Raw genomic sequence first — 23,780 nt, 5'->3', positions numbered from 1 at the left:
TTATAGTAACTCTTTCCTGGTCTAGGACCCCTCCAGGATCATAAGTGACATTTGATTGCCAGGTCTCTTCAGTATCCTTTAATCTTGAACCATTTCTCCGCCTTTCTTTATCCTCCATGACCCTGACAATTTTAGAATTCAGGCCAGTTATTTTGCATAATGTCCCTCAACGTGGATGTGCCAGTGTTTCTCCTTGGGTAGATTCATGTTGATGTGTTTGTCAGGAATTTCACAGGCGTTAGGCTGTGTCCTTCTCAGGCAAGCAATGTCGGTTTGTCCCAACACTGGTGTTCACTCTAACTCCCCCATTTGTGAGCATGTGGGAACTGAGTCACCTATAGTCACACAGCGAGTCGGAATCCTCAGCTCAGGGGCTTGACGAGTGCTCAGGGTACCTGCAGCAAGGCAAGAACTTCCCCCCAACAGCCAGGGCCTCCTCAGGCCCCACACTTTGGGTGCCTGTGGGCTGGGGGAACAGCAGGGCTGCTTTCACGGTAGCATCCCACAACAGTCCAGCTGCCTGGACCCCCTTTCTGCTTCACCCATTTCTAATTACTTTTAAGAACTTTTTCATTCCACAACTGATACATGCATTTTCATTGTGTTTAGTAAAGTATTTCAGCCAAAGCTAAAGTCCCCTTTGAAATCTTCTCCCCTTTCCCTGCGCCCTCTTCCAGAACTAACCAGTTAACAGTTTGGCGTGAGAGAGAGAGAGATAGCTACATTGCCAGGAAAAAAAATGCAGAATAGCATAAGCAGTACGAGCCAGCAGAGTATGTATGTGTACTTAGTTAGGGAGCATTCTCTTTCCACAAATGGTCACACTTAGGTCAGTCTCAAAGATATTTGCTGGTGGGACCTGGAGACTGAGCTGATTATTCTCTCCTCCATCGTCATGTTTCAGCATGTGGCCACACGAGTGGCTACTTAGCTGATCCCCTCTAGATGGACATCTAAGTTGTTTCTTGGGCTTTGCTATGACGGAACACACTGCCCTGTGCACCTGATCCAGGGCTTCTCTGAGGGAAATGCCCACTTCCAGGATCCAGCACTGCTCCTGGGGCACCATGTCCCCTGAGTGGTCTCCTCACTTAGGGGGTGAGGAGGGTTCGATGTGTCTTTGTTCACTCAACCTATTAGAATTGCAGGACTCTTGGGACCTCTGAGAGCACCTGGGCTGGGCTTTCATAGTGTGTTTCAAGGATTTCTAGGGTTCCAAGATAGTATGGTGACAGAGAGCAGTTGAACTGATGACAGTCCAGATACTCACCCCAAATCCAACCAGAAACACCCTTCCTGCCTCTACCTGGTTTTAATTAAGTTTCTCTTTAAAAAACAAAAGGCTGTTTTAAAATTCAAAAATCTCTGATGTAGCCTGACCACCTACCCAGCACCGAAGCGCACCTGTATCATGCAGATCCACTGCTCCCATTAATGCAGCCTCCACCCATGTTCTTGTTGCCCCACGACCCATACCAAGCTCCCAGCTGACAAACCCCAAACAGGTGTCTGCAAGTGCTGCCCTTGTACCATCGGGGTTGGTGTTTTGATGTGCTCCCAGCTGTGTCCCAGCATGCCCCAGAGCAGCCGTCCACAATTCTGTGGAGTTTCTCTGGCTCATCCTTTGTGGCCTGATTCAGTGTTCCCACACTTTCCTGTGCGGCAGGGAGTTTGTTTAAAAGCCACATTTCTGGGTCTCCCTGCCAGAGGTTCTGACTGAGTGGACGGGACTGGGGGAGCCTGGGAATGTGCATTTCGTAAAGTTCCACAGAGGCTCCTGCCTCTCTGCTCCCTGCCTCTGCCCCTCCCCCGCAAATCTCAAACTCAACCAGGCTGGGAGGGCTAGGAAGTCATTGGTTTTTACCCAAAGTTTTCATTCCTCGGGCAGTGGGACTCTGAATTAATTAGAACCCGTAGAAGCCCTCTATCTGAGCCAGGGTTTCCCAGAGTGCTGGAGAGGTTGTTAAAATGCAGGTGCTCGGGCCGCACCCCACATCTGCCAGAGAGAAATCTCTAGGGGCACAGCCGGAGAATCTGCATTTTAAGCAAGTTCGCCAGAGTAGCCACTGAGTCCAACTCCTTCCACACCCCTAAGAGATGAGGGAAACCGAGGATCAAAGCATAAGAGTGACTTGGCCCGGTCACTTCACACACTGATAGCAGAACTAATTCTAGACTGAGGCTCTTCTCAGTGCAGTGCTCCAGCCCCAGCACTTCTCAACCATCTAGCGTGGCTGAGGGCTCTTTGTCACCTGAGACACCCCACTGGCTGTCCTGGGACAGGCCTCTGCTATCTAGAAAAGCTTCAGTTTACAATCCATTGAACTGATCTTTCACAGTCACCTTGTGTGTACGGGGGTGGCCAGACTGGCCGTGCATGTGAACATCCTTCTTTCCACCCTCCCCTGCGGGCCTTGCAAAAACGTCAGACAGACGGACAGACAGGACCAATGTGTACAAACAGAACCCCACTTTATTAGCAGTTAGTTCAAGATTGTACATTAATGGAGGGAAGGTTCCCACTTTTAACACAACCCAAAACGGCTGGTTTGAGAGCCCTGACCAGGTGAGCAGGGTAGCGCCCCCCTCTCTACTCCTCTCCGCACTCCCACGAGGGAAGGAAACCTCTGCCTGCTCCCCTAATGTGCCCCGCACCCTCTCCAGTCAGCCCTCTCCTCTCCCCAGGAAATGACATGAATTTCATGCACAAATTACAAAAGGAGCCCTCTTGCTGATAATAAAAGCTAGCACAGTCATAGAAAACCCTCTCGGCCCTCATTCTCCTCAAGGGCCACAGAGAGGAAGGAGAGAGGGAGGGGTGAACTTATTAGGATAAAACACAGCCAGAGTCCCCCCATAGGCCCTTGACATTGACCCCACACAAAGCCCATGCCTCTCCCTTGTGGGAACTAAAAAATGTCTCTGGCTGTCTGAGCTGGCGAGGGAAAGCCTCTGGGGGCAGGCAGCCCTGGGGACCCAGCAGTGCCTCGTGGGCAGCGGTGCGGGGGGCCTGGGACCTCCATCCTCACTTCAACTACAGCAGACCTGCTTCCTTCTTTGATGTCTGAAAATCCATGCTGTAGGCCCATCTGCTCATTCTAGATGGGGAAATTGAGTCCCTGGGAGGAAAACTGTCACTCAGCTACTCAGTGTACTCAACTGGGACAAAATTTCACATCTCCTGCCTCCAGCCCAGTGCTCTTCTCTGCAACCGCAGTTTGGGTGGGGCAGCGCCCCCCGCGGAGCCCTTCATTGGTGCATCCCAGGGGCTGGCTCTGCTCCAGTGCACACAGACCATGGGCCTCCAGGAAATGAAAACCCAGAGACCACAAAACAGAGAGAAAGAGAGATGCTCTTTGGTGCCCTGTGCTCCATCACCAGGAGCAAAGGGGGCAGCACAGGATCTTCTGAGTCCGGGATGTCTCATTCCCGACAGGCCCACACTGCGTGGTCCAGCCTCTTCTTTCTAGACCCTCCCAGGCGCGGCTGTGATGCCTCCTCCCTCGCCCTCTCCAGCTCTGGCAGGCCCCTCTGCTGACTTGGCACTTGGTACAGGTGACAGCAGAGGGGCATCTTAGGATGGACTGAAGTTTTCAAGTCAGCACAAAAGGTACCAATCCCCATAGCCTAAATCACCCTTGCCAATACAGGGGTTAGAGGAACTTGTTCTGTGACACCGTGAAGAAACAGACAAATCCAGCATGTGGGACTTCTATAGGACAGCAGCCTGCTAGCCTCCGAAATAATGTCACTCAAACAACCAGAGTGAGCAGAAGGGAAAGTTTACTGACTTGAAAGAGATTTTAGGAAACACAGTTCGATGCAACATGTGTACCTTAACTAGTTCCCGATTCCAAAACCAGGTGTAAGTTATTTGGGAGAACTGTGAATATGGGTTGATTAGCAGATGTTGCTGGGAAATTACTGTTGTGATACTGGGTGTGATACTGGGCCAATTGTAGGAGAATGTCCTAGCTCTTAGGAGATGCAGGCTGAAGCATTTGGGGTGGAGTCTCCTTCTGTTTGCAACTTTTAAACTAGTTCAGAGAAAATATGCTTGTACGGAAGGAAAGATTAAAATGTGGCAAAACACTAATTTTAAGTCTGAATGGTGGGCAGTGGGAGCTCATGATAAAATATTTGGTACAACACTTACTTATTTACTTGCTCTTTCTCCTAACAAACCTGTGGGGACGGCTCGATGTTGGGACCAGCAATCTCTGCGAGTCAACCTAGTAGTATTCTTCTACTGGGAACAGACCACTGCTCCCTCAGCTGGGCCCCAGAGGCACCGGCTGCTCCTACGTAGGGGCTCGAAAGAGACCAGTCTTTAAACCTCAGACTCCTTCTCCAGGTGCAAGAGGCCCGCACTGTGGGCAGCTCTAGAGCCCCGAGTGACGGAGGCAGCTGCACATCCCACCTGCACCGAGCTTGAGGCACAGGTGTGTGGAGGAGATGGCAGAAGGGATGGTAGAGGTTTTTTTCTTGTTTTTGGCCAGTGACTTAGTAAACATGGAAGATGCTGAGGATACTGCACCCACTGACCTCTGGTTTTCTCCTCTCGTGGTGGTGGTGGTGGGGAATCTGTGTGCTCAGCAGCTGAGAGAACCTAGAGGGACTTCTCTCCTCTCCCCAGTACCTACCGGTCCTGGAAGTGGGTTCTCGAGAGAGATTCGTTAGTGGGAAGGGAAAAAGTAGCAGTGACAAGACAGACTGAGAACATGTGACAGGTCAAGTCCCCAGCCTCCCAGAAGGGCCTGGACAAAAGTCTCCAGCATTTCCTCTGCTACCACAGGGCCTCAAACCTGCCTGTTTCTTCCTCAGGCCAGAGGACGAGGGGAGCAGACCTGCCCGCCCCACGAGGACAGGCTCTGGGCAGCCTGCCCAGGTGTCCAGGCCCAGAGGGAAGATCTCAGATGGTGGGAGCTGTGACATCCTCACGGGTCATGCAGCAGAGCCCCGCGCTGACAGACGGGAAGTGAGGCCCAGGTTTTGCACTATGGAAGCTGCTGCCCGCTCTGGGAGTCTGGTTCCTGGTGCGGGTAAGTCTTCACAAGCGTACACGCAGACATGCCACCCTGTCCTCAGACACTCTGCTTCTCATCCCCTGCAGGGTTAGCAGCAACCAGGGTTCCCGGGTTCTAAGGCCCCAATGAGAAGCATGATGGAAACGCTTCACTCGGGAGGCAGTAGAGCCAGATGCAGCTGGCCCCGTAGGACATTCCACTTCTCCATCCCAGTGGAGACCCTGGGAACTAAGATCCAGGCTCCCAGGCTGGGAAAGAACCTTTTGAGGTGGGGAGAGCACGACAGGGATGCAAATGCAGATCTGGAACTGAGAAGGCTCAAAGGCACCCTGGCTGGGAAGGAGTGGTTTGTCCCCATATCCTGGAATGACCAAGGGCGTGACTAAAGGAGGGACAGCAACCTGGCACAGAGTAGGGTCCCAAGGACGGGCTCAGAGGCAGTGTGGCACTGGAAGAAGAGCACTGGGCGCGGCATTGGGAGCCTCGAGTTCAATTCTTGGCCCTGCTCCCAATCGGTTCTGTGACATCAGCCCCGGAGGCCACCTCCCATTTCTGGACCTGTGTCCACACCCATTGAAGGACCCTTCAGCCCCAACATGGTAGAGTCTTCTGAACAAGACAAGGCTCTCCAGAAAGGATTTCCCAGGTGTCAGTTCAAAGCTGAACTGGCAGTGGGAGGGGCTGGGGAAAGGCACCCCAGCCTTAGTCACTTCACATTGTTAAAAGATGGGGGCGGGAGGGGTGGGTAGGAGCAGGCCCCAACCAGAAAATAGCCCAGAGACCCCCCCCCCTTGTCGGCAGGGGGCCTGGAGACAGTTCTGTGGCTCCCAGGGCAGCTCCCAACCTAGCACCATGTGAGGAGAAGGGGAACAGGCCAGCCTTTAAGCCCCGGGGTCTCCTACCCCAGCCTGGCTGTTTCCTTTGGCCAAAAGTGACCCAGGGTCACCGCGCTTCATGAAGCCAGATCTCCTGGAAAGAGTAGGTCTTCCTTATGCATCCCGCCACCTGTTCACCTGGGGCAGCCCCGGGGCGGCCATGGCACTTGCCCTCTCCCAGGGCACTTCCATGCTGTGTCCTTGAGGCCTCCGCACATGAACACGCCCCCCCCCCCCATCCCATTCTCTAGCACTGAGATACGACACCCTTTGGGGCACTTCCATACTGTGTCCTTGAGGCCTCCGCACATGAACACGCCCCCCCGCTTCCATCCCATTCTCTAGCACTGAGATACGACGCCCTTTGGGACTGGGGCCTGCCACCATTTTGTACGACTGAATTAAAAACCCAACCAAAAAAAATATAATATATATATATATATATATATATATATACATGTTATATATATATATGTAACACAGTGCGACCCCAGCACCCAGGGTATAAACTCTGGCACCAAGAAAAAAAATATTAAAATACTTTAGCTTCTTAGTATTTGGGAGGTTAAGGGGCTCTCTAGAAACCCTTGGCCACAGGCAGCTGGCGCAGAGCAGGGATGGCAGTCTCAGCAAGTCTGCCCAGCATCTGCCAGGGGCCAAGGCCAGGGGGCTTAGGGACAACATATGTACACTGGGACATGTATACGGCCGACTCCACGACCGCCTCAGTCCTTTACCACAGGAAACACCACACATGTCATATCCCAGGGGGAAGGACGGGGTAGGGTTGAGGCCTGGGTCTCTGGGTCCAAATGCGTGGCAGTGCCCCAGGGCCCTGAAGGAGGCCTTTGGGACTGGGTGGGTACTGTAGGAACCAGCGGTTCTCTCTCTAAAGAGGGAAGGTGAGATGGGAAGGTATGAAGCAGAATGGGTGTGGAGGTCCAGCGTTCTCTCGAGCTGGACACGCTCACACCCAGCCTAGGGACCACCTCTGGGTTCCCAGCTGACCCCTCTGAAGAGCCTGGCTTGAACCATCACGGAAACGTCCAATCTCTCTCCCTGGTTTGGCAAAAGCCCCAGCTGGGCTCTTCTCCTCGTTGTCTGGAGGACAGGGAAACTACTACTGAGTGGACACCCTACTGGAGCAGGGAGTGATGGGATGGAGAGGGTAGGGTGGGTGGAACACAGGGACAGAAAACAGAGTCCTGTGGACTGCTTCTTACCAGCTTGTGGTCTTTCACCAACAGGAAGTGGCCTCCCCATGAACAACTATGAGCAGAATGGACCCTGGTTGGCGAAGGAGGTCCTAGAGGCCACCAACCCAGCACTGGACGCTCTGAGGTGCGTGTGGACCTGCCTGGGCTCTTCTCCTGGCCCTACCTGGGCTGCAGCAGAGTATTGCTTGTAAGTACTTGGCCAGCCCGGGCCCAGCTCCCCACTCTGCAGGTCAGTCTGGCTCAGCGCGTGGCGGGACGTCCCTGCCGTCACATTCAGTCTGGCTGTGGTGGCCGTGGCTACCTGGTGTTCTGGAGCTCCTCCCGTAGCCAGGTGGGCAGTGTCTGGCCCATCTTGTACAGCAGCTTGGAAAGCTCGATGTTGTGGTCCCGGTAATAGTCCTTCAGGAAGGCACGGGACTGTAACAGGAAGGAAAGCTCAGATCTTGGTCATGTGCTGACTCAAGAGTGACCCCCCCTCTTCTTTAAAAACCACCATTCTGTTGGCATCATCCCACACTCCCATTATTTATTCACAATCTTCTTCAAAATCACAACCTTCAAAAGAAAACTCATATAGTAGGAGCACCAAAATACAGCACACAAGGTCAAAATTCTTGTGATTGACAGGGAGAAGAGAGAGAATTAAAACCAGGGGCAAACAAGAAAAGGGAAACATAGTATTTTGTTGAGGATTTTTGCATCTATGTTCACTAGTGATACTGGCCTGTAATTTCCTTTTTTTTGTGGTATCTTTGTCTGGTTTTGGTATCAGAGTGATGGTGGCCTCGTAGAATGAGTTTGGGAGTGTTCCTTCCTGTGTAATTTTTGGGAAGAGTTTCAGAAGGATAGGTGTTAACTCTTCTCTAAATGTTTGATAGAATTCACCTGTGAAGACATCTGGTCATGGACTTTGGTTGGGAGTTTTTTAATCACTGTTTCAATTTCAGTACTTGTGATTGGTATGTTCGTATTTTCTATTCCTTTCTGGTTCAGTCCTGGAAGATTGTACCTTGCTAAGAATTTGTCCATTTTTTTCTAGGTTGTCCATTTTATTGGCATATAGGTGCTTGTCATAGTCTCTTAGGATCCTTTGTATTTCTGTGGTGTCAGTTGTTACGTCTCCTTTTTCATTTCTAATTTCATTGATTTGAGTCCTCTCTTTTTTAAAAAAACTTTTATTTTTTATTTTTGGCTGTGTTGAGTCTTCGTTGCTGTGCGTGGGGCTGTCTCTAGTTGCGGCGAGCCGGGGCTACTCTTCATGGTGTTGCGGTGGCTTCTCTTGTTGCGGAGCACTAGCTCTAGGTGCCTGGGCTTCAGTAGTTGCAGAGCACAGGCTTCGTTGGTCCGCAGCGGCTTCGTTGGTCCGCAGCATGTGGGATCTTCCCGGACCAGGGCTTGAACCCATGTCCCCTGCATTGGCAGGTGGATTCTTAACCACTGCGCCACCAGGGAAGCCCTCCTTTTTTTCTTGGTGAGTCTAGCTAAAGGTTTATCAATTTTGTGTATCTTCTCAAAGAACCAGCTTCTAGTTTTATTGATCTTTGCTATTGTTTTCATCTCTATTTCTGCTCTGATCTTTATCCTCAACAAAATACTAGCAAACTGAATCCAACAATACATTTAAAGGAGCATGATCAAGTGGGATTTATCCCAGGGATGCAAGGATTTTTCAATATCTGCAAATCAATCAATGTGATACACCATATTAACAACTTGAATAAAAACCATATGATCATCTCAATAGATGCAGAAAAAGCTTTTGACAAAATGCAACATCCATTTATGATTAAAAACTCTCCAGAAAGTAGGCATAGAAGGAACCTACCTTAACATAATAAAGTCCATATATGAAAAACCTACAGCTAACATCATTCTCAATGGTGAAAAGCTGAAAGCATTTCCTCTAAGATTAGGAACAAGACAGTGATGTCCACTCTCACCATTTTTATTCAACATAGTTTTTAGAAGTCCTAGCCACGGCAATTAGAGAAAAAGAAGAAATAAAAGGAATCCAAATTGGAAAAGAAGAAGTAAAACTGTCACTGTTTGCAGATGACATGATACTATACACAGAAAATGCTAAAGATGCTACCAGAAAACTACTAGACCTCATCAATGAATTCGATAAAGTTGCAGGATACAAAATTAATACACAGAAATCTCTTGCATTCCTATACACTAACAAACAATGAAAGATCAGAAAGAGAAATTAAGGAAACAATCCCATTTACCATCGCATCAAAAAGAATGAAATAACTAGATGTAAGGCCGGATACTATAAAACTCCTAGAGGAAAACATAGGCAGAACACTCTCTGACATAAATCGCGGCAAGATCTTTTTTGACCCACCTCCTAGAGTAATGAAAATAAAACCAAAAATAAACAAATGGGAACTAATTAAAAGCTTTTGCACAGCAAATGAAACCATGAACAAAACAAAAAGACAACCCTCAGAATGGGAGAAAATATTTGCAAATGAAGCAACCAACAAAGGATTAATCTCCAAAATATATAAACAGCCCATGCGGCTCAATATCAAAACAACCCAATCAAAAACTGGGCAGAAGCCATAAATAGACGTTTCTCCAAAGAAGACATACAGATGGCCAGAGGCACATGAAAAGATGCTCAACATTGCTAATTATTAGAGAAATGCAAATCAAAACTACAATGAGACAGCCCCTCACACCAGTCAAAATGGCCATCATTAAAATATCTACAAATGACAAATGCTGGAGAGGGTGTGGAGAAAAGGGAACCTTCCTACACTGTTGGTGGGAATATAAATTGGTGCAGCCACTACGGAGAACAGTATGGAAGTTCCTTAAAAAACTAAAACTAGATCTATACAATATGATCCAACAATCCCCTCCTGGGCATATATCCAGAAAAGACAAAAACTCTAATTTGAAAAGATACATGCACCCCAATTTAATAGCAGCACTATTTACAATAGTCAAGATGTGGAAGCAACCTAAGTGTCCAAACAGATGAACGGATAAAGAAGATGTGGTATATATATATATATATATATATATATATATACACACACACACTATAAAATACTCAGCCATTAAAAAGAATGAAATATTGCCATTTGCAGCAATGTGGATGGACCTAGAGAATATCATACTAAGTGAAGTAAGTCAGACAGAAAGACAAATACCGTATGATATCACTTATATGTGGAATCTAAAGAATAAATCTATTTACAAAACAGACTCAGAAAACAAACTTATGGTTACCAAAGGGGAAAGGGAAGGGGGAGGGACAAATTAGGAGTATGGGATTAACAGGTATACTGCTATATATAAAACAGATAAGCAACAAGAATTTACTGTATACCACAGGGAACAAGAAACTACCACAATATTATAAATCAACTATACTTCAGTTTTTAAAAAATTATCAAGGGGTAATGGAAAAAAAAGGGAAATGTAACCAGAGTCACAGTGTGTGCCCTTTCCCCTATATCCTTATACATGCCATCCCCTCCTACAAGAATGCCTTATCCTTCCATGCCATAGGTCCAAATACCACCCCATCCTTCCAGACCCAACTCGAGAGACACCCCCCCACCCCCCCCACCTCATCTGAGAAGCCTTCTTACCCATCCAACTTCAAGTGGCATGTCCTTGTTCTGAAGTCTCACAGCACTTGTTCATACCTAACTACACAAAACACTTCCTCCCTTGTATTCTACTTATTGGCACATGTGACTCATTTCCCTCCTAGACTAGGAGCTCCTTGAAGGCAAAGAGCAGGTCTGATTCATTCTCAAAGCCCCATTGCATTCAGCCCTTGTAGAAGAAATACTCATTTGACTAAATCAATTCTGATCCACTATATCCCCTAGCCCACATTTCCTCCTGTTAAGAACACCACCCAAGAAATGCCAAGACCATTGAGTGCTGGGTGTCAGGTAAAGAGAAGACTCCCTCCAGTACAGGGACCCCCAACATTTATTCCCCTGCCGCAGGCAGCAGGTCTGCTACTTACATCCAAGTCCATCTCTGGGTATTTCCGGCCCTTGCTTTTGCCTAGACACTTGGTTTTTCCTCCTTCGAGCAGCTGGCACCAAAATCCTTTCTTTGGATCAAACCTGTGAAGGTGGGGAAAGCCTGTGGGTGGGAGCTGGCCCGGCCGAGCCCAGCCCCTTCCCACTTCAGGCAATGTTCACAGACCTCAGGAATGGCAGAGCCTCCTAGAAAATCACAGGATCCACTCCCATAGGCAAACTCTGGTCTGTGGGACTGATACTTGCATCTGTTTGCCCAAGCTCTGGCTCTGGGCTCCACTAAACACACCTGCCCCCTCTTCTCAGCAGAAGGCAGGCCGCACGCTCTGAGATCTCTCTTCTCCTGACTGGGCAGGCTCAGTTGCTGCAGCAAGTCCCTAACATGAACACTTCCCATCCTTCCTTATTCTGGGGGTCCTCTTAGCACTCTCCAGCTCAGGGGTGAGAACCCAGTAGGGGGAAAAAAGTTTAGTGGAGGTTCTTTTGCTTTTTAATAAATTCAATCTTTATCAAGAAATGCTGTATCTACAGTTGCCTTTAAGCATGTGCATCACTGGAAAGTTGTGGTTTTTTTCTAATGAATTTCAGAAATGATAGAGCAAGACTGCCTTCAGAATTGAAGTCATGCTGGACCTTCAAAGGTATTTTGGGGAGAGGAGATCTGATGCTGTCATGGGGAGGAGAGGCATAATGGCATCAGAATTCAGTCCCAGATCAGGAACCATTAGGAGGTTCTTGGGCATGAGGACAGAAGGAAAACACAGTTCACATTTGGCAGGAGAGGGAGATAGGGATTTTTGAATGGGTCCCAGGGTAGGCACATGTGATGGTAATGGTGGTGATGATGATGATGAGAGTAGCTGTCATTTACTGAGATTAGTACATCCCGGGCACTGAGCCAAGAGCCCCACCCACATGCTTTCATTCAAGACAGTGACCCTCCGGAGGTGGGAATTATTACCTTTATCCCCAACTTACGGAGAAGGAAAGTGAGGCTTGAAGGAACTACGACACATGTCCGAGGCCCACAGTTAACGAAGAGGTCTGGGATCCTAACCCAGGCATCTCTACTGCCACAGCCATACCCGCAGCTGCTGCTCCTTTCTACCCTCAAAGGGAAGGACTGACTACCGTTTTCCACCTTCCGTTTTCAACTTCCAAAGTAAGGAGAAGGGAATATTCTTGCTGAAGGGCTTTCCTAAGAAGGTAGCTGGGGAAGGTGACTGTTTCTCCTTCTCTTGAGACTCCCTCATTCAGATGAGTGTGTCACCTGTCTGTGATATACCCTAGGAGACAGCCTCTCCCCAGCCCTGAGCCCCCTCAACACAGGCTGGCACTTATCCATCTTGGGACAGCGTTCTCAGTGCACTTGCACTGGGTTTTGAGTGATGGGGATGATTAGTCAATGACAATATTTATAATATCTTTTTCCTTAAATTATATTGAAGTCATAATCTAATGATAAGAAACCCTTGTGGGAACTGGAATTGCTCATTGCTGGTCTAACTTACTTAGGTAAAACACTGAAAATGTTCAGCCCAGAGTGAAAAGAACACCCCAGGTGTAGGACTGACCAGAGTAGAACAGAGTCATCACCTCCCTTTTTCCTGAGTCAATATCTTTATTAATATGACTCAAGTCACGTTAACTTTCCTGCTAGACTGCCATCAGGGACATGCGTACTTCCTCACATTTGCTGACTAATCTGTGTTTTTCTCCTAATCATTCAAGCCTTTGGCTTTTGGGCCCAGGTGCCTGCTCAGGACATCCCCCCGTTGAAAGGCCAGGGTAACACTCACGCCAAGGTTTTGTGGTAGTCAATGGTGTTCGTCACCCCAAGGAACTTTTGCACTGTGTCCATCACTTTGGCAGGTTCCGTTCGCAGCAGTTTGCCATCCAAGACCAGAATCTGGAAAAAAAGCAAAAGGAGAGTGTGATCTGAACCCGTTTTCACTCCAGTGGCAAACAGGCCCCCAGTCTTCTGGGTCAGCAGCCATGGTTATAAATTGGGGACCCCACACTCTGTAGACTGCTTCTTCCTCCACCTGTGGACGGGAGGTGCCCCCATGCCTCAGTTCTGGGCAGTCTAACTAACTCCCTGCTTTCTGCCAGCTTCCTCTGACCAATGCCATCCTCTCCTAGGGTTTAGGCTATCGGCAAAACCCTGCCTGCCCCTCATATCCCTATGACACCCCCTGTCTGCCTCTCTCCAAGTTTTTGGACCACATGTCACTCTCCTGCCTAAATCCTCCAAGGGTTTCCCTAAAATGCCTCAGCAATCTGGCCCCATCTACCTCTGCAACCAGGCTCTCCCTCCGTCACACACGCCTGTCTCCCTCACTCCCAGGGGCCTATCCCAGAGCTTTTTGGGTCCCCTTAGGGATAAAGAGCCTGTTGTGATGGGACAAGGGCTTGGGATAAACAAGACTGAAACCTTTGAAGGCCCCAAAGATCTAACTCTCCAATGACACCATGTCTGGCCCTGTAACTGGTAAAAGAGATTTTGAGGCGCTCTGCTAACCGCCCAGAGCCAGGGCCGTGATTGCCCTCCCGAGGGTCAGGGACAGGCAGCTACCTGGTTGGCGTGAAAGGCGCTGAGCCAGCGCTCAATGTGGGTGGCATACCAGCCGGGGACCAGGCAGCGGTTCTGGAGGGTGCGCAGTTTCAAGGATGCATCGGGCGCAGCTGTGATCACCTCGTGGAAGGTGTACTTCAGGGCTACTGGGTCATCATGGGCTCGCTGGTGCTGCAGACGAGGGGAGAGAGAGGGTCAGCATGTCACGTGGAGGGACCAAGGGAAGAGGCTTTTGTGGGACAGAAACCAGGAGGCAGCCAGAAGACCCTGAGCTGGAACCAGGAGCCCTGGGTTCAAGTTCTGGTTCTACCTGTCATTACCCTGTGACTTCAGGGAAGTCATAGCCCCTGGGAGCCCTAGTTTCCCCATCTTTGAGAGATGGGAGTTGGACTAGATCAGAGCTTCCAAATGCTGGTTGCTTCACACCACCTCTGTGATTTCTGCCATATCCATAAACCACCTGTACGTGACAAGTCAACGTAAGTTTCTTTGCATTGAATCATCTTTCTTATTCACGTAAATGTATTTCAAAATAAAACTCAATACTGTCTCCATAAATAGAAAATTAGAATCAGTTGTCATATATAAAGGTAATCATTCATAAATACAATAAAAATAAAGCAATGTTCTCAAACACCAGGCAGATACAAATGTCTGCTACAGGTCCTGATACAGTCATGAGGGTGGGGCCCCTGTGATGGGATTGGTGCCCTTGGAAGAAGAGGCACCAAAGTTTGCTTGCTTGCTCTGCCATGTGAGGACACAGAAGGTGGCTGTCTAAAAGCCAGAAAGAGAGCTCTCACCAGGAACCAAATCGACTGTCACCTTGATCTTGGATTTAGACTTCTAGGCTCCAGGACCGTGAGAAAAAAATTCTGTTGTTTAATCCACCCAACCTATAATATTTTGCTATGGCAACCCAAGCAGTCTAAGACAGAAGGATTGGGAAAGAATTGGAAAGGGGAAAACACCAGGTTTGAACCACCTAAAATAATGCCACGGGCAGTCGGCATCTGCATAATTCCCAAGTCCAGAGATCAGGAACCTGTCCACCAGGGGTAACCCTCAAGAGCCCCTACACCTCCACTGAGGATCACAGAGCTCGGGTGGGGGAGGTGCAATAATGGTGCATAACAGCTCCCCCTCCTGACCTCCCCTCTGAGGCAGGCCACTGTCCTACCTCTCCCTCCAGCACCTTCCTGGATCCTCCTGGTAGGAATTAGTCCCCCTTCTCCTTATCCCACCTCGACCATGGACAGAAGAAAGAACAGGGTCTTAGACCTCGAGGAGCTGGGTTCAAAATGGCAGCACATGAACTTGAGCTAGTCACCTGGCTTGCTGAACCTTGGTCTTCTCATCTATGCGAGGGGACATGCACAAAGCCCTCTGCCCTCTAGAAAACTGCCGTGACGTTCCAATGAGGTGAAGAGGTAGAGCAGGAGCGTTAGAACAGAATGGGGACGGACTTCAGCCAGGGCCACTTTCCCTCTACAGCCTTCTCCTTCCTCTTTCCTTCCCCCGATAAGAGCAGACAGCCAATCTCTGCTCATTGCCAGGAGGTGGGGAACACTCGGCAGAGCAGAAAAGAGAAGTGGCCTTTATTCCCCCAAAGACAAAGCCCAGAGGGAAGGAGAATACTGAGGTATAGACAGAAAGTCCTAGAGAAGCAAGTGGAGGAGAGAGATTGCCCACCAGACGAGGAGGGTCCCCAGGCTTGGGGAGTGAGAAGAGAGAGAGAGGTCTGTGGGAACAGGGAGCAAAGAGGGTCTGCACCTGCCTCCTACCAGCCTGTGGCCACAATGAGGCCCCAGAGAGGAGGCTCAGAGGGTGGCCAGACCTAGAGGGGCCTTCCTTGATCGGCTCTAGACGAGGAAGCCCCACACCCTGGCACTGTGGCATAATCCTAGGAAGACTGGCAGGCAGGGGAGGAAAACCCCCAAACGGCCAGAGCCTAAGCTTTCCTGTAAGCCCAGTGGAATGATGTTCAGAAAAAATTAAGTCAGGTCATTGAAATTAAAGAAAATTCTAGTTCTTACATAGTCAAGTAGGAACTAGGAGTCACACTCTCTAGCACAAACCGCATTCCACGTAACTTCCTTACCTGATCGAGCATTTGCATTCTCCACTAAGAATGGCAGGTCCTGTGTCTTGTCCTTCTCTGATGTCCCACCCCCCTTCCACCCCATGCCCAGCAAGGAGGCCACAGTTAGTATGAGCCCAGATCACTGTTCACCGAATCTAGGCTTCATCAAGATGGAATCAGCCTCCACCTCTTGTTGGTGTCAGAGTCAGAGGCAGGTCCCCAGACGAAGCTGGGAGGGTGAGCAGGTAACTCGGCTGGTATTCAACATGGATTTCTGCCTGGCTTCTCCTCCGGGCTAGAAGTGCAGTGGAGGCGGGACCATTCTTACCCACCACGGCATTCCAGGAGCCTACTGAGGGCTGGCACAAAGGAGGCGCAAAATAAATATTTGCTGAGGGACTTCCCTGGTGGCCCAGGGGTTAAGAATCCGCCTGCCAATGCAGGGGACACGGGTTCGAGCCCTGGTCCAGGAAGATCCCACATGCCGCAGAGCAACTAAGCCCGTGCGACACAACTACTGAGCCTGTGCTCTAGAGCCCGTGAGCCACAACTACTGAAGCCCAAGCGCCTAGAGCCCGTGCTCCGCAACGAGAGAAGCCACTGCAATGAGAAGCCCATGCACCACAATGAAGACCCAACACAGCCAAAAATAAATAAATAAAATTTAAATAAATAAATAAATTTTAAATAAATATTTGCTGGTATTTATTGGTGGCTGAGCGGTAGACAGAGCCCGTACCCCCACCCAGGGCCCCACCCCGGCTCACCTGGTACCAGGAGTAGGCTCGGTCTGCTGGGTTGATGAGGATGGTCAAGACCTTGGCCTTGGGTAACAGGGCAGCCGCCCGCCGGGGAGCCACTTCCGAATCAAAGTAGTTGGCGCTTTTCTCAAAGTAGAAGTCAGAGGTGGTGTTGGAGGGGATAGGGAAGAACTCCATGTACCTAGAGGAAGCCCAGAGAGCAGGGCTCGCAGGCAAGACCCAGGATGAAGGGGCCTGAGGGATGCAGCTGGGAGGGCCGCGGTGGCTGGGGGTGGAACTTGAGAAAGCAAGCAGGCACATGGCTCTCAGTCAAACAAGGACTCACTTCTGGCAGGGGTCCTAGACGGAGTGGTCACTTGGCAGTCTCCCTTTTATGAATTCATTCCTTTTTCGGGGAGACTCTGGGGTCAGGAGGATGTGAAGACTTGTGGGTGTGGTATGGGTGGCAGGGTATGGGAAGAGGGCTGCATCTTTCCATCCTAAATGGGATGGTCCCAGAGTGAAACTGGCAGGGCCCTAACTCTCACTGCCGCTAGGGGGCAAGCGGGGATGCCTCTGAGCTGGGGACGCCAGCACTGAGGGGAGGGACGCCCTCTGCTGCCTCCAGACTGACCTCTGATGGTGCTTTCTAAGCTGCTACTGTGGACCAGGAGACAAGGCGGGGACGGGGTTCACCTCCTGCCACCCATACCCCCTCCCCGGCCTCATACGGGTGAACCTGATAGCTTCCCAGATGAACCTCCCACATTACACCCAGAGTGACTGTCCACACCAGTCCTTTGAGATCACCTGTAGGTTGAGGGGCCCTCAGAAAACTAAGTGAACACTCCAGACCCTCCCAGGAGCACCTACTGAGGCAAAATAGAGGTACAACTTCAGGGGTTTGAGGGAACCAAACCCCACAAAGCCTACCCCAGTTAAGGACGTAGGATCCCTACTCTATCCTGTGAGATAGGGTTTCTCTTAGGTGGTCCCAGGGACCCCTTTATCAGAAATCAGAATCACCTGGGGGCTTGTGAGATTTCTGCACCCCTACAAACAAAATCAAAATCTTGAGAATGGAGCCGAGAAACTGCTAGCTCTCTCACATTTCTGAATTTTCTCTACAAAATAGCATTTTTACGTCCACGATCCATCGTTTGTTATATCTAAATGGAGAAAGCTCTGACAAAGAAGCTTTTTTCCTAAGTTTGTAGCAAAGACATTTGGCAGCAAAACCGGACTTATGAATCTTACTTGGCATAAATATTGACATACTTTGCTACAGATATATTAATGTATTTGCTAATGGGCACTGCCCCAGACCTTGGTGAAGGTGCTGTTAAATATACTGTGTCTCTCTAAATCCGGAAAGAGATGACTTTCAATAATGCATCTGCCTACAGTGGGTTTTAGATAAGAGATTGTGGCAATATTGGAGTGAGAAATAGACAGGTAGATTGACAGACAGATGATTGGTTAATTGAAAGACAGCTAGAAAGAGACGGATGGAAATACACACAGAAAAATACCACAACACAAACAGAAGAATGCCCATGATCTCTCTACTCAGGTAAACCACTGACATAAAAATAATAAACAAGAGTAATACATGTGTTACAACCGCTGGTGACAGGTTCTGGTGAGAATCTGCAATTTCAACCACCTCCCCAGGAGACTCCCTGAAGGCTAGAAAGCCACCTCGGAAGGGCTCGCAAGAACACCTCCTGCTCCACAGTCAGCCATCCACAGTGGGAAGGGCCAGCCTTCGGGTCAGAACCCTTGGATTTCAGCCCCAGCTCTCGGGACCTCGGGCATGTTCCTCTTCTCCTCTGGGACTCAGGGTGTTTCTGTGCAGGCGAGGGAGGGGCTGGACTTTGATTTCTAGTATTCTCAGAGCCCAGGCAATAATGTAAAGGGGAAAAGGGCTTCCTCATCAACTATCCCATCTGTGACCAGGCTCCAGCATCATGACTCAAGGGTCACCGTGTTTTGTCCCTGTTTACAGGAACTAGCTGTGTGTAAGCGAGCGCCAGCTGCTTCCTGCTGTGGCCACAGCAGACCTCCTCCTGGGCAAACTCCATGGTGACCATCCCATCCCACTGTTGACAGAAAGGCCCACTCACCAGTCGATGCCTTTGTGATAGTTGTGGCCATTAAAAAACTGGATCTCCTCAAAGGTCTCAGAGCTGGGGTAGTTGCTGCTGAGGTCGGGGTGCATGCCCAGGAACAGGTAGAGGGCCGTGGTGCCTGCGGGGAGGGAAGGTAGGTGAGACCTGGGCCCAGCACGCCAACACAAAGATGGAGTCTGAAATTCTGGGTTCTGGTCCTGGCTCTCCATTACTCACTGGGAGATACTGGAAAAGTCCCTTCCCTTCTCTGGGTTTAGTTTCCTCATCTCTACCATGAAGGAATCATACTAAACTCAGGATGGACAAATACATGGCTTGAACGTGGGCGCGCCAACGCCTGCATCCACTGCAGACATCACTAAACCATCACAGCATTCTTCATCACGAAACAAAGACTTGGCCTCAGAATCCTCTCACCGCTGTACTCCAGCAGTCATGTCCACTGGATTACTGTCTCCTCATAATCCAGGAATTAGACGGTTTCTGCTGGTCCCTCTGGCTCTGGGCCTCTGTGCTCTCTGGCACTTGGGAGGAACTCAAGGACAAGGGAGTTCCAGACTCTCCAGTGTGCTGATATGAAATTCTTGAAGGGCTAAGAAATCTGGCTCAGATGCCTCCTCTTTGGGTACCCTTCCTTCACTCATACTCCCTCCCCTAATTGACAGTACAGGACCGACCCCCTCCTTTAGAGAGTTCATTCCTTTCCTACATGTGAGTCTCCAGTTAATATGCTATAATGAGAGGTTCCAGAAGAGATGGAGACTACAGAGTTTGGTGATCAAGAGTATAAGTTTTGGGGTCACAGAGACCAGGGTTCCAGACCTGGATCTGCCATTTCCTAACTAAATGTGTTAGGGAAATCACTTAACTTCTCTGAGCCTTGAGTGTTTTGTCTGTAACATGGGAGTACCCGTCCATGCCATATAGTGCACATGGTAAATACTTAGCAACCATCTCTTCTCTGCTCCCTCCTGTACCTCTGGCAGACGTGACTAATTGATCACAGTCTTCTTTGCTCTGAACCAGTTTTGCCTGGCACTGCTCCAACATGCAGAGTAGCCGATCTGGGCTTCTCTGATTTTACTCTGAGACTCCCAGCAGGACACAGGGAGAGCTCCCTGAGGCTGTGGTTCAGGACAGATAGGAGAATCCAATGCCCATCCTCTATCCTCTTCCCACCTCCACACTGATGGGCAATTCATGTTCACCCCAGCTTCACTCTCACTTCCTGGGAAAGAGGGGGCAGATTACTGGGGAGTGGGACTAGGGCATGGTGGCCCCCAGAATCCTGCGGCTGAGACAGCAGGCACTGGGGGAGGCTGGTCAAGAATGGAGAGACCTGCCTGTTTTCTGGGGGCCAATGATGAGGAGCTTTGGGAAGCGGTCACACGTCTTCTCCTTGGACCAGATGTCTTTATGGCGTTTGTCTTCACAGGGATCCTAAAACAACAGGGGAAGAGATGTCAGGGGTGCCCAAGAATGGACACTGGACTCCCACTGCACATGGATATGTGGCTCTTACAGCCCTGAATGACAAGTGTAACTGCATGTGCCCTTGTCACATCCCCATCTCGGGACACTGAACGGCTGGCAGGCAGCGACCATTTCTAGTCAGTCCCACGCTCCCAGACATAACCTAGTAAAATGCACAGCACAACACTTGGCTCACGAGCTCCTATTGTTGAATTTAAAAGTTCAGCAAGAGGTCAGCAAACTTTCTCTATAAAGTTTAGTAAATCTTTTGAAATGTTTAGTAAATATTGTATTTTAGGCTTGGGTACTATCCGGTCTGTTGCAACTACTCAGCTCTGCTGTTGTAGCTTGAAAGCAGCCACAGATGGTACGTACAAGAATGAGTGTGGCCATGTTCCAATAAAACTTTATTTACAAAAACAGACTGCAGGCCAGACTGGCTCACAAGCCATGGTTTGTGGACCCCTGAGACCATCAATTCCAGCTTCTGCTTCCAGTTTTTTACAGCGCCCTGGGGCAACTTCCCCAAGAACTGTCCCCCAAGCCCTCTGATCAGTCCCCTTTCCCATGCTCAGAGCCTGCTGGAGTGAGAAGGTACATGCCAGGCAGGGCAGCTGCTTTCCACACTTGTGTACACTGTGTTCACCTACAGTTCTGTGGTGCTGTTTTTCAGAGGTGAGTATGCATGCACACAGGTCTGCATGGAAGGTCTAGTGTGCACAAGAACAAGCAAGCATGCCCACGCTGGTGAGCAAGTGTGCCCCTGAGTTTACACTTGAGAGAGCATGAGGGCCTGAGGACTGAGTCCCTGAGACCATACCTGGGGTGCATGCCCGTGGGTGGTAGACCTTCCATCCCTGCAATGAGGCACCCAGGCCACCCATCCCACCCACCTGCCAGAGCGGGTCCTTCTCCTCGGAGAAGATCTGGAAGTACTTCTGGGCCAGCTGCACCGGGGGCAGTGTCTGCAGCCGGAGGTTGGTCCAAGAGTGCAGGAAACGCACCAGGTGCTTGAAGGTGTACAGGCCCAGGCGGTCGTTCCCGTAGTTGGACAGGTGCGTCATGAAGATGCTAATCTGCTCCGGGGAGGGAAGATGCGAGGCGGGGCCAGTCAGCCTGTGAGCCCCTTTCACTACCTTCACCCCCACTTCTGACCCTCTGGTCTTGCTTGAGCTTGTAGGGCCGCGCTCAATGACCAGTCCAAGGTTCACCGGGGCCGTCAATAAACTCACCGTGTGAGCTTGGGCTAGGTACAGCCAGGTGAATCTGGTCTGACACCTGAAGGGGGAAGCTGACCTCCTGTGCAGTCATATGGGTGCTCTTTTCTACTTTTTTGGCAGGAGGGTGAGGGGGTGCATGGAAGATAAGGGGTACACGGTTACCCCATAAAGCTGATAACACCACCACTTGATATCTCTCTAATATTATTAAAGCATGGATGATTATTTCCATTTCACAGATAAGGAAAGAGAGACCCAGAAAGTTCAGCTGAACTTTCAGCTGAACTATATATATAGTGCATTTTAAACTATCCATCTATGTAGATATGTAGTTTGATATATAGCTTAACAGATTCAGTTTACTATGTATATTTATACAATATTTATATATTTATACACAAACACAAAGATTGGAAAAAGAACAGACAAAAATGCCAACACTAATGGACTTCCCTGGTGGTGCAGACTAATAAGTACCTGCTGTATAAAAAAAATCAATTCATTAAATTCAAAAATTAAAAAAAAACAAAATAACAAGTTAAAAAAAAAAGGGGGGGCTTCCCTGGTGGCGCAGTGGTTGAGAGTCCGCCTGCCGATGCAGGGGACACGGGTTCAATCCCTGGTCCGGGAAGATCCCACATGCCGCGGAGCAACTAAGCCCGTGTGCCACAACTACCGAGCCTGCGCTCTAGAGCCCGTGAGCCACAACTACTGAGCCTGCATGCCGCAACTACTGAAGCCCGTGTGCCTAGAGCCCATGCTCCGCAACGAAGAGTAGCCCCCGCTCACTGCAATCAGAGAAAACCCGTGCGCAACAATGAAGACCCAATGCAGCCAAAAATAAATCAACAAATAAATAAATGTATTTAAAAAAAAGTGCCAACACTATTGTATGGAAGTGCAAGATTATAAAAGGGACCAAAAGACTGCTCAGATTCTCCACCAAGGTCATGCAGAGGAGCGGGGACACAGCCAGGGCTAGAGTGCAGGTTTCCCAACTCCTGGCTGCACACTTGCTCCTGCCCCTCCCCCCAGGCCTGGGAAGGCCTGCCTCGGCTGCAGCCGACTGTCCGACTGTCCGGCAGCCCCTCCTCACCGCCAGCCAAGGGCTGTGGCGCACTCACAGGGTTGAGGAGCACTGTGAGGAAGAGCTCGCCCCCGTTGATGATCTTGTCCAGCTCGCTGGAGCCGCCTGGGTACTCGTTGTAGAAGATCGTGTGTGTGAAGAGGCCGCAGGTCTGCCGCGGGAGGACCTGAGGATGGGGCGGGAGAGAGGAGCTATGGCTTCTCCAGGCACGGATGGTGACGAGCAGGGTCACCAGAAAGGGGACCTCAGAAAGGCAGCCTCTTGTGTGACCACACACACCCCAACGCCTGGGGGTCTTCTCCACCAAAGACCTGCAGCCTGTGACACTCCCCACGTAAGCCCAGGGGCCCTTGCCATTTTACATATGTAAACACTTTTCATATTTCTCTGTACAAAATGAGCAGACTCCAAACTAACAGGGACAGTCAAGTGAGAATGTTTCTGGAAACTTGGACTGTGTGCCCAGCGAGGGTCCCTGCCCCTCTCTAGAGCAGCTCTCCCAGGCACACTCGGTGACTTCTCTCCTGGCTTTACAACCTGCCTCGTAGCACTCTCGGTTGTACATTGGTTTAGCTGTTTAGTATGCGATCCAGGAGGGCAGAGAACTCACCCGTCTCGTCACCGCCTCATCCCCAGAGTCAGTAGGAACGCCTGGGAGGTCAGAGGATAGATGGATGCAGGCATGAATCTGGCCTTCCCATGACTGCCCATCTGGACTGATGAGAACCGTCTAGCCACTCCAGTGGCTGAGGCCAAAAATCTGGAGTCATCCTTGCCTTACCTCTCTCTCCCATACTCTATATCCAAGTCATCAGCAATTCCTGTTGGCTGTAACTTCTAAGTATGTCCAGAATGTGATCACGACCCAGCATTGCACCCTGGTCCAAGCCACTATGCCTCAACGGGAAGACTGCAGCGGCCTCCTAACTGGTCTCCCTGCTCCCCACTTGGCCCCCTACAGGCTTTGCAACTCATAGCAGCCAGAATGATGGAAATCCTCTTAAAATATGAGTTAGATCATAAGAGCACTCCATTCAAAACCCTCCCATCACAGACTAAAAGCTAAAGTCCATCCAGTGGCCTTATGTTGCCCTGCATGATCTGGTCCATCAATCACCCCTCTGACCTCATCTCCTACCACCTCCTCCCAACTTGCTCCCTTCCAGCCATACTTGTCTCTTAGTTGGTCCTCAAAACCACGCAGCACAAGCCTGCCTCAGGGCCTTTGCACTTGTTTTCTCTGCCACGCATGCTCTTCCTCATGTAGCAGCATGGCTCATTCCCAGGAAGGCTCTCCCTAACCATCCTGTTGAAGCTTCTCCTCTCCTCAGT

At 49.9% G+C, this 23,780-nt stretch overlaps 1 protein-coding gene and 1 long non-coding RNA gene across 7 annotated transcripts in view; one reads left to right on the top strand and one right to left on the bottom strand.

Annotated features, from left to right (window-relative positions):
• Positions 1 to 2,455: 2,455 nt before the first annotated feature.
• The window catches only part of NDST1 (N-deacetylase and N-sulfotransferase 1), a 71,173-nt gene continuing 49,848 nt past the window's right edge, over positions 2,456 to 23,780 (bottom strand). For 5 of the 6 annotated variants that reach the window (XM_033853453.2, XM_019924727.3, XM_033853454.2 and 2 more), the window contains 9 exons: positions 22,486 to 22,614; positions 21,035 to 21,217; positions 20,012 to 20,108; positions 18,663 to 18,786; positions 16,564 to 16,738; positions 13,714 to 13,884; positions 12,938 to 13,047; positions 11,120 to 11,222; positions 2,456 to 7,536 (listed from right to left, as the gene is read on the bottom strand). In XM_033853453.2, the coding sequence (XP_033709344.1) occupies positions 7,417 to 7,536; positions 11,120 to 11,222; positions 12,938 to 13,047; positions 13,714 to 13,884; positions 16,564 to 16,738; positions 18,663 to 18,786; positions 20,012 to 20,108; positions 21,035 to 21,217; positions 22,486 to 22,614 (1,212 nt within the window). In that variant the 3' untranslated portion in view covers positions 2,456 to 7,416. Of the gene's footprint in view, positions 7,537 to 11,119; positions 11,223 to 12,937; positions 13,048 to 13,713; positions 13,885 to 15,837; positions 16,156 to 16,563; positions 16,739 to 18,662; positions 18,787 to 20,011; positions 20,109 to 21,034; positions 21,218 to 22,485; positions 22,615 to 23,780 lie in introns of those variants that run through there. The other variant, XM_019924729.3, reaches the window with a different exon arrangement.
• LOC141278341 (uncharacterized) lies at positions 4,904 to 9,612 on the top strand. Its single transcript, XR_012330912.1, has 2 exons — positions 4,904 to 5,042; positions 7,150 to 9,612. It is a non-coding gene; the product is annotated as an uncharacterized lncRNA (long non-coding RNA).

The sequence above is a fragment of the Tursiops truncatus genome, chromosome 3, assembly GCF_011762595.2.
Source record: "Tursiops truncatus isolate mTurTru1 chromosome 3, mTurTru1.mat.Y, whole genome shotgun sequence".
NCBI classification, from domain to species: domain Eukaryota; kingdom Metazoa; phylum Chordata; class Mammalia; order Artiodactyla; family Delphinidae; genus Tursiops; species Tursiops truncatus.
This window is presented reverse-complemented; position numbering and strand designations above follow the sequence as displayed.